Raw genomic sequence first — 16,755 nt, forward strand, 5'->3', positions numbered from 1 at the left:
GTCATAGCAACTCCTCGCCGAAGCAATCACCTGGGAGGAGCGGATTGTCCTCGAAAATCAACTCATCACCGCCACTCTGCTTTCCACTAGCAAACGGGGCGACCAAATCGAACAACGCTTCCTCGGAATGGAGTCCAGGTGCAGCGCCATCATCAAACGGCAGACTCCAGTCGACGACAACATCATCGTCGGCTACATGACGCAATTTGGGGCAGACAGTCATCCACCAGCCCGTCATCTTCGGCCTCTTCCTCGTCGACGCCCGTGGCCTCCCACCACCAAGGCGCGAGATGATGGACATTCTCAGTGCATTGCGAGGCTGCGTAATCCGCCATGCCGGGCCCGCCCCACTGTCCCCCTGGACTCAGCCTGCACCCTCTGCGACTTTTGGGGGTTCTCTCGAACGGGCGCTTTCCACAGAATGCCACGGCAGCTTACCTACAAGCTCTGAGAGAGTTCGCTTTCGTGGACGAACATCGGTCTTCTCCGTCCTCTGCTCGTTCCTCTCCGAGATCACTTGTTCCATTGTCGAGATGTCAGGAATCGCCAGTCAAGCGACCCATTTTCACGGGGGTGTAGAAAGCATGACGACAGCAGCTGTAGTGGCAGCAGCAGCGAGGAGGATGAAGTTGAAGTTGAGAAAGTTGCCTTCTCCGACAACGACGACGACAACGACAACGACAGCGAGGCTGTTCCCGGTATCCCAATCGGCCAAAATCGTCAACGCTCTTCATCTATCAACTCAGTATCAACCTTGGGCGCGCTCCGAACACACTCGTCGCCCGTGCAGGCCTCATTCCATGCCGCGCACCGGCAGCACATGCGGCTCTCTAGGGATCCGAAAAATCCGCTGGCGTATTCCAGAGACACCAGACACGGTGTCGATTTCTTGCCCCTGGCACACTTCCTGCATTCAGCAGGTGCAGAGGCAGAGTCGATTATGAATGAAAAGGCACACATTCTTCGCGAAGAGCTCCCTCTCCGTGGATGGCGCCGCTGCGCGAGACGGACGGTGACGGCCCTGCGGCCCTGCCCGACAACACCACCACTGCCGCCTCCGTCAAGAGCGAAGCCAACGTCCCAATCCCCAAGCCGAACCCCAGGCTCAATCCCCTCCTCGTCCAAGGCGAATCCGCCAGCGCCGGCAGTCTCCGCGAGTCGCAAGCCCGCGGTCAACACGCCGCCGCCGCCGCTCCTCCTCCCGACGACGCGCGCCTCGAGCAGCATCTTGACGCCCTCATGGCGCGCATCTCGGACCGCGTGCAGCACCTCATGGACGAGCACCTCAGCGCGTTCGAAGCCCGGTTCTCATCTCTCTCGCTCGGCGGCAGCAACGCCTACTGGGACCTCGCCTAGCACGCCTGGAAGAAAGTGTCTTCTCGTCTCCGTCTTCCTTCCGGCAAGAAGCAACCGTTCAAGATCGACGCAGTCACCATGCCCAGCTCGTTGTTGGTGCAAGTCGTTGCCACGCTTCTACTATCTGCCATCGAAGGCTCGCCGTCCACCCTCCGTGGACAATGGACACGTCGCCTCTCCATCTCAAACCGTTTACTGGACCATCGAAGACTCCCCATCGTTGCGGAAAAAACGCCACATCCCACAGATGTGAACGAAAATGAGCCACCTTTCATGCGGTCCAGGGTCACAGAGGCGGAGTCCAGGGCCGTAGAGGCCGAGTACAACTCGTTGATGAGCAGTCCCGGAATCCTGTGCCTCTCGAAGGCAGTTCACTGCGACGACGTCATGGAACACAAATGGCGTCTGGCCAAGCTGGAACGTCAGACGGTGAGGGAGAGGATCTGGAGACAGCACCAGCTCGACACCCCACTCAGCCTCGTCTCCCAGGTCCGGGAAGGTTCCATGATAACCCTCAAGCCTGGGATCTTACCATCAATCGCCGACAAACCGTTTCGGTCCATCCGGGGGAACACTGAGTTCAGCCATTTCGAGCGGCTCCCACCGCTCCGGTTCAATGGGTCCTCCGTCCTTGCGGAGGCCCTCTCCTCTCCAACCATGGCGAAACCCAAGCGACCTGGGAGAATGAGCGCGTCGGCAACCTCACCAATCCCTCGAGGACTGAACGCTCACCACTCTTCTTCCGCCATGGCTGCGTCGGCACCGCCCAACACTTCCAGGGCCACCAGGGCCCTTACTCGTCCGCAGACGGCTGCAACGCCCACCGAGCCTCCTCCGTCGTCGCCACCAATCCCTCCAACGCCCACAATCGAACCTCGCCCACTGGCTACCGTGGTTACCTGGCCAGTGTCGATCTACGCGCACATCGGAGACGCTCCCTCTCCCTCGACTCGCGTCCGGCCTTCTCCCAGACATCTGCCTTCTCAAGGACTGGCACGTCGCCAACTCCTTTGCTGTCAGACAGGAGTGGGCGAGCAGGATGTCTCGCACGACTGGACGCCCAACGTCGGTGGTGCTCCTCCCAAAACGTGGCTGAATGACGCAAAGAAGCGCTACGGCGAGATTGACGACGGCGAGTTCGAGTTCGATCCGGCGCTCGGGTAGAACCCGTATGACATACCTCTACTGGAGCCCTTCCCGGACCTGCAGCGGCAGGTAACAGATCAGGACCAATCCGGTAGAGGGCCGCCGCAAGGTCGAGGTCGAAGGGGTGAAGCGGTTTGGAGTACTTTCTGTGAAAGAACCTCCAACTGATACCAACAAACAGGTCTGGCGCGGCGCACTTGGTACTCAGATCCTCCACGGCGGCAAGGCCATGGCTTGGACCGCCGACGACCAGCGCCTGTTCCTTGTCTTTGCCGTCCGGTATCGCTGGACGGCTGATATGCTGGACCACAATAAGCCGGGGGTCAAGGACCTGCAGATGGAGCTTTACGCGCTCGTCGACGCTTGATGTGGCCATTCGCGTTGACCTCGAAGTGGGCTATGCCCGAGTCCGTGAGGTGACTTACGACCCGTTCACCCTAACCGCTCGGATCTGGAAACCTCAACACTTTCTTTGTCGGACACCAAAGGACAACACCCCAAACTGGAGCAGGACTTTGCTGCGGTTGGATCTGCTATGGAACAGTACCTGAGCATGCTGAGGGAGCTCAAGGCCACTTGCCCGCGGACAATCGCGCACGCCATTACAATCCACAAGGCGCAGGGCGCGACGTTGGGTGAGGTTTTCGTCGACCTCAACTACCGCGAGCATGCCGCGGGCTGTCTTATGTTGCAATCTCTCTTGTCAGCACCGTCAAGAGCCTGATCATCGACGAGCGACTCGATTACGAGCGCTTTGGAATCCTGGGAAATGACCAACCCCTACAAAAACCGCGTCTCTAACCAACCTCCACCCAGTGCGAAAGATGTCGCTCCCTTCAAAAACGCTGCTGTAACGACCCCACTGACTTCTGCAAGCCCTGCACGCGCTGCGCCGACTCTGGCGCCGAGTGCATCTTCGGACCGCAGCCCAACCCGCGGCGCCGCACTCGCGATCCCTCGACGCCTTGCCCTCGTACCTGGACAGAACGATAAACACCCACGCATTCGGCGATGCGATTCTGGGTGTTGGGTGTTTGTCCCCTTTATACTGAACTCACCATGTTGGAAGAACGAAGACAAAACCATACACACATACGTACTTAGCCTCGCGCAGCCTCAAATCAAAAATCATACTTCTACTTCATTGTCTGCTTGCTTGAACGTGATGACTGTCTGCCCGTCGACACTCTCTGACAAGTCCCTTCCATCTCCTTCCCACGCACCCACAGCTCCTGAGTGACGCATTAATTTCGCGACGCTCGAAGCTGCCCACAACACCGGCTCCTTCCCTTGTCGGTCGACCTCCTTCCTCCTCCACATATATTTCCCAAATCCAGACGTTTGAAGTTTCTACGGATGTCGAGGCTACCGGTTTCAGCTTACTCCTGTCCTTCCTTCTATATTCCAACAAAGGCTCGCGCTCAAAATTCAAAAAGGCGTTGAAGCTGCGCACAGGTGCCGGCATTACCCCTTCCAGCCAACCCCTTGAAAGACTTCTTCTTTCGGCACCTTCTCTCAATGGCTGTGACGTTTGAAGTTCCGTCATGGCTATCCTGGAAGGATTCCTCCTTGGGTTGGTGCTCTAGAAGTTGCGTCAGGGCTGCCATCAAAAATTGTCTTTTTGAGCGCCGTTGCTGAATAGACGTTGCGTTCGAAGTCGGGTGTGGATTGCATCCCACTCAGGCAAAATCGCGTTCGATTCAACTTTCGGGGTAGTTGGTTCCGACGTCAAAATGTATTGACTGGGCCTGCGGCTTGATTCGTTCGTCTATCTACATGATTTTGGGAGATCCACCGTATTCAGGTTCTCGACAAAATCTTACTCTCTTCAAACGAGTGTGATGGTTTTCTTTCCAAGTTGCTGCAAATCTTCTTCGGGGGTGATCGACAGTTTTATCAACAATCCCACTCGTTCAAAGACGAATTCGTCTGCCGTTTGGCGGAGGACAAGGTAGGTTTCTTCTCCAGAGGCGACGTTCTGGCTGATTAGGAGCCAGTGAACGATGCTACTTGGTGTCGTCGAGAGATCGGAATGGGAAATTTTCCAGTCCGGATAAAATTGAATGTGTAAATTTCGAGGTTGGGTGCCGTCATTTTCGGAGCAAACCGAACAAAAAATTTCGTAGCCACATGTTGTACAAGTTTGGCATAGACATAGGCAGTCCTCGACATCTTCGGGTTTCCATGTTGGTTTATGATATGGTCCGTCGGGTCCATATTTAAAAACATAAGGGTTCCGAGATGTCAGTTCGGCAGTGAACACGTAACCCCGCATAGTAATAGAACGACAAGGGCTCTCCACAAAGACATCCTTTTCCATTGGTGGTTTCTCCGCGTCTATAAGGGAGACAAGTGTGACTTTGCCATTCCACTTCATCTGGAAATGGACCTTTGCTCTGTCAATGCAAGCCCAGGACCAACTGGGAGCGAAACTCGTGTCTCGGGTTGAGCGAGAAATGTCGTGAATGTACCACTCGATGTCATGTATGAGCGAATGTTTCCAAAGTCCGGAGAGGTATTCTCCGCCTTCTTGAGATACCTGGATCTGTTTTGCTATACCCGCTATCGCCGGAAGACGATCGGACGCTTTCGTCAATTCCAGCTGCGAATACTTACTGACTACCAGTTGCCAGGTGCTTTGCACATACTTCTGTACTTCGACTGGTTGGTCCAATTTTAGGCGCATCATGTTCTGGGGACACCGGCTCTTAGAGTTATCCCATATTCCACATTCGCAGGATGTCAATTCTTTACATTCCCAAATCAACTCTTGGTACCCGAAATGCAATATCCGTGGAGAAAGATTAAGTTCTTGAAATGCCCATGCGCGTGTAAGTAGAGGTGGGGTTTCGGATCTTTCTGGACCAAACCAATGGGACAATGCTTTGCGACAATATATAGTAAAGGGGACACCATCCAGGTACTTCACATGAAAGGGGAGGGGTTCGTACTCCTTGTCTGGTATCGATAAAAGACCCTCGCTACTGTTTGTGGACGTGGTTGCAGCAAGAGTAAGGAGGGAGTTCTGATAGATGGAGGCCATTTTTGCGGATTCTTGATACCAATCCTCTCGGCAGTCTTGGATGATGCACAAAGAATCGATCCAGATGTATGACTCTCCAAAAAAACGAACAGACAAAATTGCATCTTGAAATGTTTTGGGCAAAGCCGCCCAATGGATACCATTTTTATGTCCGCAGAAATTGTTCTTCGTTGTCTCTAAAGGACGAGGATGCTTTGTAGAATCACCCCAGCAATGACTGAGACACAAATAGCGGCTCTCCTTATCGTGAGTCTCGACAAGTTTGACTGAGTCGCCCAAAACGTCTATTAAACGCTTTGGTAAAAGGCTGCCATGTTTTGGTGAATTGCAGCGATCGTGGCTTTGAAAGCAATCAGTGAGCCAGCTTTTCACTTGGTTGAAGCTCTCTCGGGATGACGTCTTTCGTTGGAGAAAGCGGGATGATCCTACTTCTGGCCAGGGGGTGGGTGCACCTGGAAGAGTGAAAACTTCGATATGGCCGTGGGGTCCGGTCGCAAAATTGGCTTGTATTTCAGGTATTTCGCCATAAAGAATCAAGCTCTCGTTCGAAGGCAGCCCAGTGTGTCTTTCCAACTGTGTGCTGGTCCAAATATCGGCCTCAGCCCATCTCACGTAGAGTGATTTATCTGCGAGGTCCCAAGACATGCACCGCTTGAAGCAGTCTTCCAAGACTGGGCAGAAAAAACATTTTGGCGTTCCGTGGATGTCGCACTTCGGCCAGTGCTCGCTAAAACCGTCGGGCCGGATACCATCGTGTCTGCATATTCGTTCGCCTCCCGATGAGAACCTCTCAAACAGATGCAGAAGACATCTGCCAGGGTGACATTGCGGACATCGGTAGTCGAGTGATTCCGATGTAATCTCCTCCCATGGCCCATACACAGGTATGGTGTATGTGACATTCGAATCTTGCATTTTCAATCAACACCAAGTTCTCGTCGACCTGGAGATTGCGGCCACAGTGGCCGTGAAAAGCGATGAGGGGATATCGACAAGTGGCGAAGCGTATCTTGGGATTGCAGTGTGGGAGTAAGCCGTGTAGGTTGCTGGTACTGAAAGTTTTGCTCGGCCTACGATAGGTTGAGGGGTCAAGAAAGGGCAGCTGCGCAGTAACGAGGCCAAACGGGCAGGCCGTAGCCGAGATGCCAGCCAGCTGGATTCTGCTGACGACTCCAAAACCATCTAATGATGAGATATCGAGGATGGGAGCAGCTGATCTTCCAGTGACTCGCTCAAATTTTGGCTCGAGTCATTATTCTCCTGGAGAAAACGAATGAACAGATGGATGGTTGAAAGGAAGGCCGAGGAGAGAAAGAGTGAGCGTGAGAAGACGCGAAAAGTAAGCAGAGGAGAAAGTGACACGAAAAGCGGCTGACAGTGATTCGACCAGCCTGGAGGAGGGGAAACAGCCTCGTCGTCTCGCTGCCTGAGAAAGGGCTGCGCCCCCACCCGACCCCCTTCGATCTTTCTCTGGATATTACACCTGCGTTTCTGCCGGTCGACGCAGCAGCAGCAAGATCTTTGAAGCTACTCAAGAAAGCCGGGGTTACTGCTTAGGGCCAGTAGCCACACCTGCATTACTTGGGTTGCATTCAACGCAAAGAACAAACAAACGTTCAATTTGACATCTCACGTCGCTCCCGGCGACCACAGCTCTCTCTACAACTACTACACCAGCATTCTAACAACGACATCGCGCTTCACGCGCCAACCAACACGATGATACAACAACAGACAGATCTGGGCCATGAGCTAACCCAGCCCAGCCCAGCCCAGCCCGCAAGACCAATACCTGATACCCAAAACGAGACAACCCGGCCAGCAAACCAAAAAGAACGCGCAGTCCAAAAAGCAAAACAACAGAAAAACAGAAAAGCATGTCCAGCAACGCCGCAATCACGCGCAGACAGAGGGAGAGGAAAAGCGAGGAAGAGAGAGATAAGATGGAGACGCTAGCACAGCCAGCCAGCCAGCCAGCCCGTTGAGCGCCCAAAACGCCACTGGAAAGACAGCCGTGTATCAATCTGAGTGATGATGACCTCCAGTGAAAGACAGGTCGTTGAGACAATCGAGAGAGACAGAGAGAGCATGAAAGGAAAAGGAAAAGATGCATGCTGTGAATGATGGAAAAGTCGGCTGGTCTGGCATACTCTTGACAACAAAACGGAGAGGAATACAAGGGGATGTACCTGCGAGCATGCAAGCAAATGAAAGTAGACGAGAAGGCAATATGCTTCTTGCACAACTCGTCTTTGGGTGTGATGCCTCCAGGGTCGGAGACGCACACTAGACAGAGAAAGTCATCCATTACGACTCACGATCGCCCATCTCCTCGACCTCGGCAGCAATCTTGTCGTACCACATACCATGAGCACTGCGATCCACCTCGCCAATGCGGCCGAGGAGATCGACCATCTCGCCAACCTGGCCAACAAACTCGGGCAAGCCGCACGTCGCCAAGCCCTCGCTGGCACCCGTGGCAGCACGCACACGCTCTCCCGACGTGCTCGCCGAGACGCGACCCAGGACGTGGTTCTTGAGACGGCCAAACAGGACCTTCATGACGGGGTCCGTGAGGCGGCCCGCGGCGGCCTGGTGCAGGAGGCGGGTGACGGTGGCCAGCAGCTGGGCGCGCGTGGCTGGGGGCATGGCGTGCGCGGATTCGAGCAGTGTCAGGACTTTGTTGGGCATGGAGCCGTCCTCCTTTTCGTAGCCGTTGTCGCGCAGCAACGCCCACATGCGCGTTGCTTCGGGTCTCCATTGCGAGCGTACGTCGCGGCGAAGCAGATTCTTGGCTGTCAAGAGAATGGAGCCGATGGTCGTGATGCGCACTGCATCATCGCGGATGCGTGCGAGACGTGCGTGGTCGAGGTGCAGGGTCTCTGGGATTTCCTGTTCTTGGAGTGGCGGCGTCGCAATGGCAAGGTCAACGAGAGCGCGCGCGTAAATCTTTTGTGCAGTTGGTGCTGCTCCGTAAATGGGATCGCGCCGGTCGGTCTCGGTGAGGCAGGCGACACTGGCACTCCGGAACCATCGCCGTGTCTTGGTGAGGGTTATGGTATGCGAAAGCAGGTCTTGCTCAAACATGCGCTGCTCGTACCCAGGCGCTTCCTTGACGAGTGTTGGCGCCATTTGCTGGAGCAAGTAGTTTTGATAATCGAGGGCAAGCAAGTCAATGACGTGGAGCAGCTTGAAGAGCTTTCCAATCATTTGGTCCAGGTCACCAGACTGCTCCAGCTCTTCGGCAAGAGCCTTGACTTGCACGTCTCGGAAAGGCGCGCAGAGCTTGGGAAGAATCGTGGCCATGAAGGAGTAAAACTTTTCGTAGGAAAAGACGCCCTGAGAAGCTTGTTGTTGCACGAAATCAGGGTCCAGCGCGTCCGAAATCAGCTTGTACATGGAGTTGCCCGGCTTCAGCAGCCGCAGAATCTTGCCCCGGATATTATCAGCCATGGCCGTCGTCCAAGGCGCACCCTCGCCCCGCTCAAAGCCGCGCTTCATGCTCTCACAAATCTCCCGGTTGAGAGCATCACGGAGCTCCGATGGCTGCTGCTCGTCGATGCGGAATTCCTTGTCGATGGCGAGCTCGTGCACCAGCACGCGATTCGCCGGCATTGGCGAAAAGAGCTTGGCAAGAGCATCTGACTGAGAGTCTTCGCCGCCAGAGCCGTCGGTGCCAAAGGGGAGATTCTCCTGGAGAACATGGGAAGAATCTTCTGTTTGCTCTTCTTCGTGAGTGCTGGAGGCTTCGGAGGATTCGCTGCCGGCAGCCCTGGGCCGCACATCTCCAGCGGGGCGCTTCCGGCGGTCTCGAGCTTTTGCGCGCCTGCTCTCGTGAATGGCCTTTTTGATGAGAGTGTTTGCTCTATCCGGTCCGGCCAGCTTGCGGATCTTGCTGAGCAAAATGACTTGGTTCTCGCGGATTCCCTCGCGATAATCGTTGGCAACCTCTCCGCGGGTGTCGTCCTTGACGCTCTGCCAGATTGCATCAAGATTGACAAACGAAGCAACCATCATCTCAATCAAAGTGCGCGAGTCTTGTGATTTCCAGTCCGCAAACGCCGTGACAAATGCGCCATGAGCGAGGGATACAGTTTCCACTAGGGTTGGCGGAGGTGTGTAGCGGTTCGACATGCAGAGCTTGGAAAGGGCGGATTCAAACGAAATAATCAAGTCGGTAGCCTTTTTGATCAAATCTTGCTCCAGGTCCCCGTCTTTGCTGCTGAGGACTTCGGCAGGGTGTCCGAGAATCAAGTATGCGCTGAGAAAGGTTCGAATGGAAGCCGGGTCTTCGCCAATTGGCCCATTGGAGCCTTGCAGACCAAAAAAGTCGAGCACCTTTGCTGCTGCTGACAAGACCTTTTCCTCGGAAAGGAGGGAGCTAATGTCTTCAAAGCTTGCGTCGTGCACTTTATCAATAGACAGACCAAGCTCAAGAAAGACCTCCACCATGTGCCGCCTGCGTCTCGTGCGCCAAGTCCTCTGGATGCGCCTGGCAGCAGTATCGTCGTCCATTGATGGGCGGGCGTCAGGGGTTGCCTTTTTGTGCTCATTGGATGGCACGCTGGCCCCGCGCGGCCGTCGCTGATTTCGCTTGTACTCCTGACGTCTACGCTCCGCTTCTGCGAGCTTCTCTTGCATTTCTAAGCGGTACCGCCTCTCCTCGGCGGCCTTGCGTTCCTTCATGTCTTCGGCGACCTTTTTGGCGCGGCGGACCTCTTCGGCGCACGCGGAAGCGACCTGGGCAAGGTGCTTTTCCCGTGCCTGCTGGGCAGCCAGTGCCTTTTCCTCGCTGTTGGAAGAGCGCGGCGATGCTTTGGCCAGGGCGGCTCTAAGCCGGACCTGCTCGGCGTGGGCAGCTCGGTCTGCGAGCCTGGCCTTGCGGCTCTCGAGTATAGATGCGCGACGGAGGTGCTGGGCGACATGCTTGCTCTGGTTACCACCGCGTAACGACAGGTTGCTTTGATGCGAGTGGGACGAGGAAATGGAGTTGCGACGCGACGACGGAGCGGAGGATTTGCGGCGGTTGTTTGCGGGGCGCGAGAATCGAGCGGCGATATGAGGAGGCGGCGACGGGGGCGAGAGGGCGTCATCTTCGGAGATGTTCATGGTGTCGGAAATGGCATCGCTGGTGTGCAAGTCTGCCAGCTGGTCGGCAGCCTCGTCGGCGACGTGCTGGGGCATGGCGAAGTGGTGGTTGGTGTTGCGGGGAGCTCAGAGATGGTCGAGGGTCCTTGGAGTTGGCCAAGGGCCGGGCAATACAAAGGAGAAGAGGTCAAAGAGCGACGAGCACGACAACAACGACGTAGCAATGATATGACGGCAAGTCCTGTGAGAGAGTCTGGTGAAGCAAGGCGGCGGGTATCAAATGTCAGATTGCTTGTTTCCAAGGCGGTGGCTGGGCTGTCATGACGGACCACGACGAGGGGCAGGCGCGCCCACCAGCGGCCCTGCTGATCTCTGAGTGCTATTTTGGATGCCCAGCGCCGCTGCTTCACCAGACATTCCTCTTCGTATGTCAACCCAAACGACTCTCCAACTCTCGATTCAAGATCATTGACATCTCCAGCATCTCAATGACTCCTCGACATGTCCAACACAACCCTCGACCTCCATATGTCAGCAAGCGCCACATCTCAGCAATCAGCCATGATCTTCACCAAGTACCCACCTTGCAGTGCCCAATGCTCACCTGCCATCTTTCATCATCACGCGACGGTCCTAGACTCAACACCATTCCCTCGACTTTTGCGCAATCGCGACTCCAGGAAGAATCATTTGGCAGGAAAACCCGCGTGAGTCAGCCACCGATGCAATTCTCGCTGCAATTGGCGTCAGTGGTCTCAATCTATCACGCCTCCCGATTGATAAGTCATGCTGTTGCTATTCTGTCTTTTCCTTGACTCGTCAGTCTTCATTCCAAATTCAAGTGCAAGCTGTCGCACAGAAGGAGAAGACTTCTAGTATTCCGGCCTTCCAGAAAGAGCAGGCGTCATCGTTTATCAATCTCGGTCCCAGCCTCCTCTGACAACTCCCACTCCGACCCCAACCTCCGTTCTCGCAGCAAGACGATCAAGCATCAAATCCCCTTGCAACATGTCCTCAACAATCTCCTTGGGTACAAGGGAACGCGGATCCTCCTTCCCTTTTCCCACCACAACCCGCAGGTAACCTCAAATACCATGCACGACCGTTGTTGGTCCAGATTCGACCGTCTTTACATCCGGGGCCCGGCAGAAGAGCAATCGAGTCCACTCCGAGTCTCACAGTGCCAGCATCCTCGGTTCTCGCTCTCGCCAGCCAGCCAGTTCATCCGTACCCAGTTGCACCCGGTCTGGACCATTGTCACGCCCATGGCTATTCTGGGTTCTTGATCCTTCTCACCAAGAGCAGGGATGCCGGATTGCGGCATTTGAAAGAATCTTCGAAGCGATAAGTACCTGGAAATCTTTGCCGTGCAACCGTAGCCTGACCGCGAATGGCTGCCCGTTTTGAGAATTGGAGCGCGTCGGCTGTGCCCACAAATCGACGGAGCTGCCGGGATCGTTTCCACCGGCACTTTGTTTGTTGGTGTTTTGTTCCGCCGGCGACAGAGCAATGGTGTGCCAAACGAGCTTGTGTCAGTACCACAGCGACTCGACTGGACTCGAACCGACTGCACCCTTGTCCTCCGTTTACCGTTACTCATTCCCCGTTACCCGTCAGCCGTCACGCACGCACGCCATGCCGTGAAGCTTGTAATTGTGGCTCGAAGACAGAAGTGCGGCTTTTTTCGACAGCCGCCGTGGCGTGCGTGCGATGTGAGCAAAAGGTGGGTGGGGACGTGGTCGTGCAGGACGCAGGTACTCGCACGAACGGGACGTTGCGTTTGCGTGTATGGAGTACATGCGAGGGCGACGGACTGACGTCGTACGTACAGGACGCCCAGTGTCCGCAGCAATGAAGCTGGGCTTGGGGGTCTCTGAGTGGATTTGCTCACGGGGAGGCCACCATTGGTTGCGTAGGTGTTCTGCGCCGGATCAGGCTTGTGGGAGACACTCAAGGTGGGTAAGTCTTTTCATTGTGCGATTGAGAGTCTTCTACTTTCTTCGCCTTGGTTTGGAACCAGTTGTCGAGCAAGTTTAGTCACAGCTATGTGGAAAGAAGCAAGAGCAAGGGAAAATGCCAATATTTTGTCTAAACTTTTGGGAGCACTCAGTGCTTATGACCAGCATGGTGATGATGGTGATGGCCACCACCTCCTTCCATGGCCTCCTCGCCAACCGTCCACTCCGCCCAATAGCTATCATCCCACCACTGATTCAGCATCTCCTCCTTCCTCTCCAATCCCACATCTTTCCTCCGCATCAACCTCTCCCACTTCTTGAACTCCTTCGGTGTCAACAGACACTCATCCAACGCCCTCGTGATCCTCTCCTGGTCCAAACTCTCCCCAATAAACACAATCTCCTGCCTGCGATCTCCCCACTCGCCCTCAAAGTCCTTCTCCACGGCCGCCTTGACGTCCGGATCATCGGCGCCCCACTCCTCCTCGGCCATTTCGCAGAACCAATCTTGCTCGTACTCGACCCGCAGCATGGCGCCCGCCGTGTTCCACGACCCGGCTTGTGTCGGCCGCGTGCTGAACCAGAGCCAGCCTTTTGAGCGGTGCATCTTGCCCCAGAGCGGGTCGGCGGCTTTGGCGGCGACGATGGCTTCTGGGTCGCGGGGGAGAGAGGAAAAGAAGGGATCTTCTTCCTCCACTTCGTCTTGCTCGGCTGCTGCCGACGATGCGTCTGCGGCGACCAGGTCTTCGCCCTTGGAGTCTTTGCGCTTGGCCGGCGGATGCGGGTCAGGCACGTCGACGTCCATGGTCGACGACGCCGCACTGCCTCGCTCCGTATCCTCATCGTCGCCATCATCCTCATCCCCCTCCCCCTCGTCCTCGTCCTCCGGGTCCGGCTGAATCAGCACAAACTTACCCGCCAGCAACCGATACAGGCGCATGGGATCAAACGGGCGCCTGGCCCTGTACACAAAGCTCCCAATACCATACTCCAGCGTCTCGGGCTTGGGCGCCAGCGTCTTGCGCCCGTTGACGTCCATGAGGAACATCTCGTGCAGCGAGGCCAGCCAGCCGCTGCTCATCTGCGCGGCCTCGAGGTTGAAGCTGCGCGTGCCGACCAGCTCGGCCGGGTCGACGCGCCCGAAGCGCGTGTTGAGGATCTTGGCCGACGGGTTGAGCGAGGCGATGCAGCGTGTGATGCGCCCGAGGGTGGACGGCGGGATCACGTCGGTTTTGTTGATGATGATGACGTTGGCGAATTCGAGTTGGTCCGCCATACTGTGTGCGTGCCGTTGCTGTCAGTATTTCAATTCTCCTACGTCGCGTGGAACTGGGGGGAGCGCTCGGTGTGACAGGGGGTTAGTAATGACTCAGGGGCCCCCTAAGGAAAGAAAGGAGACCAAAGAGGAGGGGGGGGAACGATGCCAAGCAGACAGTGAAAGGGGCAACACTCACAGGTCAGAAATGGTGCGCTCGTCCTCGGGCGGCACCTCGTCGCGGCCGAAGCGATCGGTCAGAAACTCGCCCGTGTTGAACTCGGCGAAGAAGCGGAACGCGTCGACGACGGTGACCATGGTGTCGATGCGGGCGATGGTTTCGAGGCCGCCGGCGTTGGCGCTGCGCAACGTCAGTCTCTGCTCGCTCCCACCCTCACGTCTACCACACCCCAGCATGGCCAGCCACTAATCTGGGGAAGGGGAATACTCACATCCTCTCGACAACGTCCCTCTCGCGCTCGCCCATGCCCTCGGGTATCTCCATCATCTCGGCACTGAGGGCCGCCGTGAACGTCTCGGCCACCTGCTGCGGCTCGCTGATGCCGCTGCTCTCGATCAGCACGTAGTCGAAGGCGCGGCTCCACGCCATGGTTGCCAGCTCGACGAGGAAGTCGCCGCGGAGGGTGCAGCAGATGCAGCCTATTGTGCGGGTGCCCGGTAAGTTACGCTTTCTTGAGTGTTCAAGGGGGGGGGAAAGACGAGGAGCATTACCGTTCTGCATCTGCACCAGATTGTCCCGCTCGTTCTTGGTCGACAGCCGCGCTATGTGCGCGCCGTCGATGTTGACCTCGGCCATGTCGTTGACGATGACGGCGATTTTGAGCCCGTGCGTGTTGGAGTGCAGGATGTGTTTGAGGAGCGTGGTTTTGCCGCTTCCCTGTTGTTGGTTTGATGGGTCAGTTGGGGTGGTAGGGGGTTTGGTTGTGGGGAGAGAGAAAGGAGGTGGGGGAGACCAAGGGAGTTAGTTGGGTGGAACAAAACGGGCGAGGAGGATAAGGGGATAGCAAAAACATTTCTTTCCAACTCACCAAAAATCCCGAGAGCACCGTGACGGGGAGCAGCGGCTGCTCCTCCACCTTCTCGTCCATCCTCTCGTCCATCTTCTCGTCCATTATCTGAAAGTGATTGGGGGAGGGAGAGCCAACGCAGGACTGTTTAAACGACAGACAGCCAGTGCCTCACTTGCTTGCAAAGAAGTGGGAGGCAAAAATGAGATGTCTTTCAGCCTCAACCGCCGCGCGCCAGCGCTCTATATACCCAAGTGTCGGTCCTCGCTTCGAGCTTTGAGCTTCGCGCTTCGAGGTTCGACACAGCACCTAGCAGCAACGGCATTGGCATCAGAACCCGCGATCTGCACCTCACACGTCTCCACCATCACCTTGACGCATCAAACTCTACCCAGCCATCCCTCACCTCCCCTGACACTTCCACTCCAACCCACCAATCACAGCCTCCACATACCCTCGACACCGTCAACCGCGTCGCCAACCGCACCACCACTGACGTCACGACCCGAGCACCATGAAGGCCGGCACGCGGCGCTGTTTTAATTGCAAGGCGCTGATTGGTCGGAGGGGGGAAGGCGTGCCTGAGTACCTTGATGTCTGGGGACAAGCGAAGGGCACCTTGTGGGATGCGTTAGTAAAGCGGCGGTGCGATTGGTGGGGTGCAAGGGGGTCGGGGATAAGGCAGGATGGTACCTATGTAGGTGGTCGGTGAATCGTCGAGGTAGTCGTGGGGTTTGGAGGAGGCTTGTGCTGGGTTGGGGGTTAGTATTTAGGAAGTGCCAGGGGGGTGGGCACACCGCGGTACGTAGTGACCGAGGAATTAGAACTTGGGCGGTGCACGCTGGGAAAGAAAAGTACGACGAAGAGAAAAAAAAAAAATCAAAACATGATCAAAAATCGACAGGCTTCCCAAAGACACGCATGCACGTAGGTACGATGCGAAGGTACCTTGCCTTCCATCCGAGCCCATCCACGCACCACAGTGGCTGCTGCTCCGTCAGCAACGCAACAACGCCATACCCACGCCAACGCTCACCCCTCGCAAACCCCCTGACCTCTTACCTGCTCTTGCCTGCCACCTCGTGGTCCGTCCGCTCGCCCATCAGACGGCAAAGGCGCCGCGCAGTGCCTTTGTGGTTGCCGCGTGCGCGCGCACGTGGGCAGCATGATTGACTGACGCGTCTTACGCGACAGTGGCAGCTGTAGCAGCAGCGGTGGCGGTGGCGGTGGTGGAGCGATGAGTAATGTAAGTGAGTGGAGAGGAGGAGAGCGCGAAGAATGGGAAGATGAAGGACGGTGATGGCGATGGCGATGACAATGAGCTAGGCGGAAGGAAGGGTTGGTAGAGAAGGTCTGGTGGAGAAGATGGAATCGAACTGGCCGAGCAAACGTTTTTCCATGCTCTCATCTTGCCGACATGGCAGGACAACCTAGATATGTAGTAAGACATCGTTTTGGGGGGGATGAGAAAAAAAAAAAAAAAAAAGGTAGGGAGCGAGAGTGGTGAAGAAGTGCAAGACTCAAAGTCCAACTCTTTTTCCCCTCGCCCTCCACACCACCCACCTCCTTTTGCGCCAACCCGGGCACCTTATGAATTGCAACCGACCGTCCGTGGTCACGTTTGTCTGTCTGTTTGCCGCAAATCAATCTTCCCTCTGGAAGAGTGAGGGCTCGCTCTTCCACGCCCTCCGTCAGTCAGTCGTCAGGAGACATCAGGCAGAGCTGCTGCTCACAGATAAACAGGCGTGCGCGTGACGATGTGGGACAAGGTGAGGGGCAACTAGCTCCATCGTCTGTTTTGTGCGACAAGCAAGGGGAGGAGGGGCAGGAGGGCAGAGCAAAGCAGATGGGGGTCATGGATCATGGGGACGGACGGACAGA

At 56.1% G+C, this 16,755-nt stretch overlaps 4 protein-coding genes across 4 annotated transcripts; 1 reads left to right on the forward strand and 3 right to left on the reverse strand.

Moving 5' to 3' along the window:
- Positions 1–333: 333 nt before the first annotated feature.
- On the forward strand, positions 334–2,520 carry BKA78DRAFT_300534 (uncharacterized protein; the record flags this gene model as incomplete). Its single annotated transcript, XM_066887219.1, has 4 exons — positions 334–575; positions 604–920; positions 974–1,260; positions 1,357–2,520. 4 exons carry the CDS (start codon positions 334–336, stop codon positions 2,518–2,520), a joined length of 2,010 nt encoding a protein of 669 aa, XP_066738768.1.
- A 2,458-nt stretch (positions 2,521–4,978) lies between these two features.
- BKA78DRAFT_229974 (heterokaryon incompatibility protein-domain-containing protein) lies at positions 4,979–5,818 on the reverse strand (the record flags this gene model as incomplete). The annotated part of the gene is made up of 1 exon (XM_066883754.1): positions 4,979–5,818. A coding segment is annotated over one exon (840 nt), but the record flags the coding sequence as incomplete, so codon positions are not given.
- Positions 5,819–7,676: 1,858 nt separating this feature from the next.
- On the reverse strand, positions 7,677–10,919 carry BKA78DRAFT_62858 (T-complex protein 11-domain-containing protein). The gene has a single exon (XM_066893494.1). It carries the CDS (start codon positions 10,727–10,729, stop codon positions 7,853–7,855), a length of 2,877 nt encoding a protein of 958 aa, XP_066738770.1. The 5' UTR covers positions 10,730–10,919; the 3' UTR covers positions 7,677–7,852.
- Positions 10,920–12,739: 1,820 nt separating this feature from the next.
- On the reverse strand, positions 12,740–14,955 carry BKA78DRAFT_259187 (CobW/HypB/UreG, nucleotide-binding domain-containing protein; the record flags this gene model as incomplete). The annotated part of the gene is made up of 6 exons (XM_066885345.1): positions 12,740–13,282; positions 13,385–13,868; positions 14,046–14,207; positions 14,299–14,506; positions 14,579–14,744; positions 14,896–14,955. 6 exons carry the CDS (start codon positions 14,953–14,955, stop codon positions 12,740–12,742), a joined length of 1,623 nt encoding a protein of 540 aa, XP_066738771.1.
- Between the last annotated feature and the right edge of the window lie 1,800 nt (positions 14,956–16,755).

This window comes from Phyllosticta capitalensis (genome assembly GCF_038381095.1).
Source record: "Phyllosticta capitalensis strain CBS 128856 chromosome Unknown BKA78scaffold_13, whole genome shotgun sequence".
In the NCBI taxonomy this organism is placed as follows: domain Eukaryota; kingdom Fungi; phylum Ascomycota; class Dothideomycetes; order Botryosphaeriales; family Phyllostictaceae; genus Phyllosticta; species Phyllosticta capitalensis.

Coding starts and splice junctions, on each gene's coding strand:
- BKA78DRAFT_62858 (XM_066893494.1), bottom strand. CDS start 10,729: ATGCCCCAGCACGTCGCCGACGAGGCTGCCGACCAGCTGGCAGACTTG.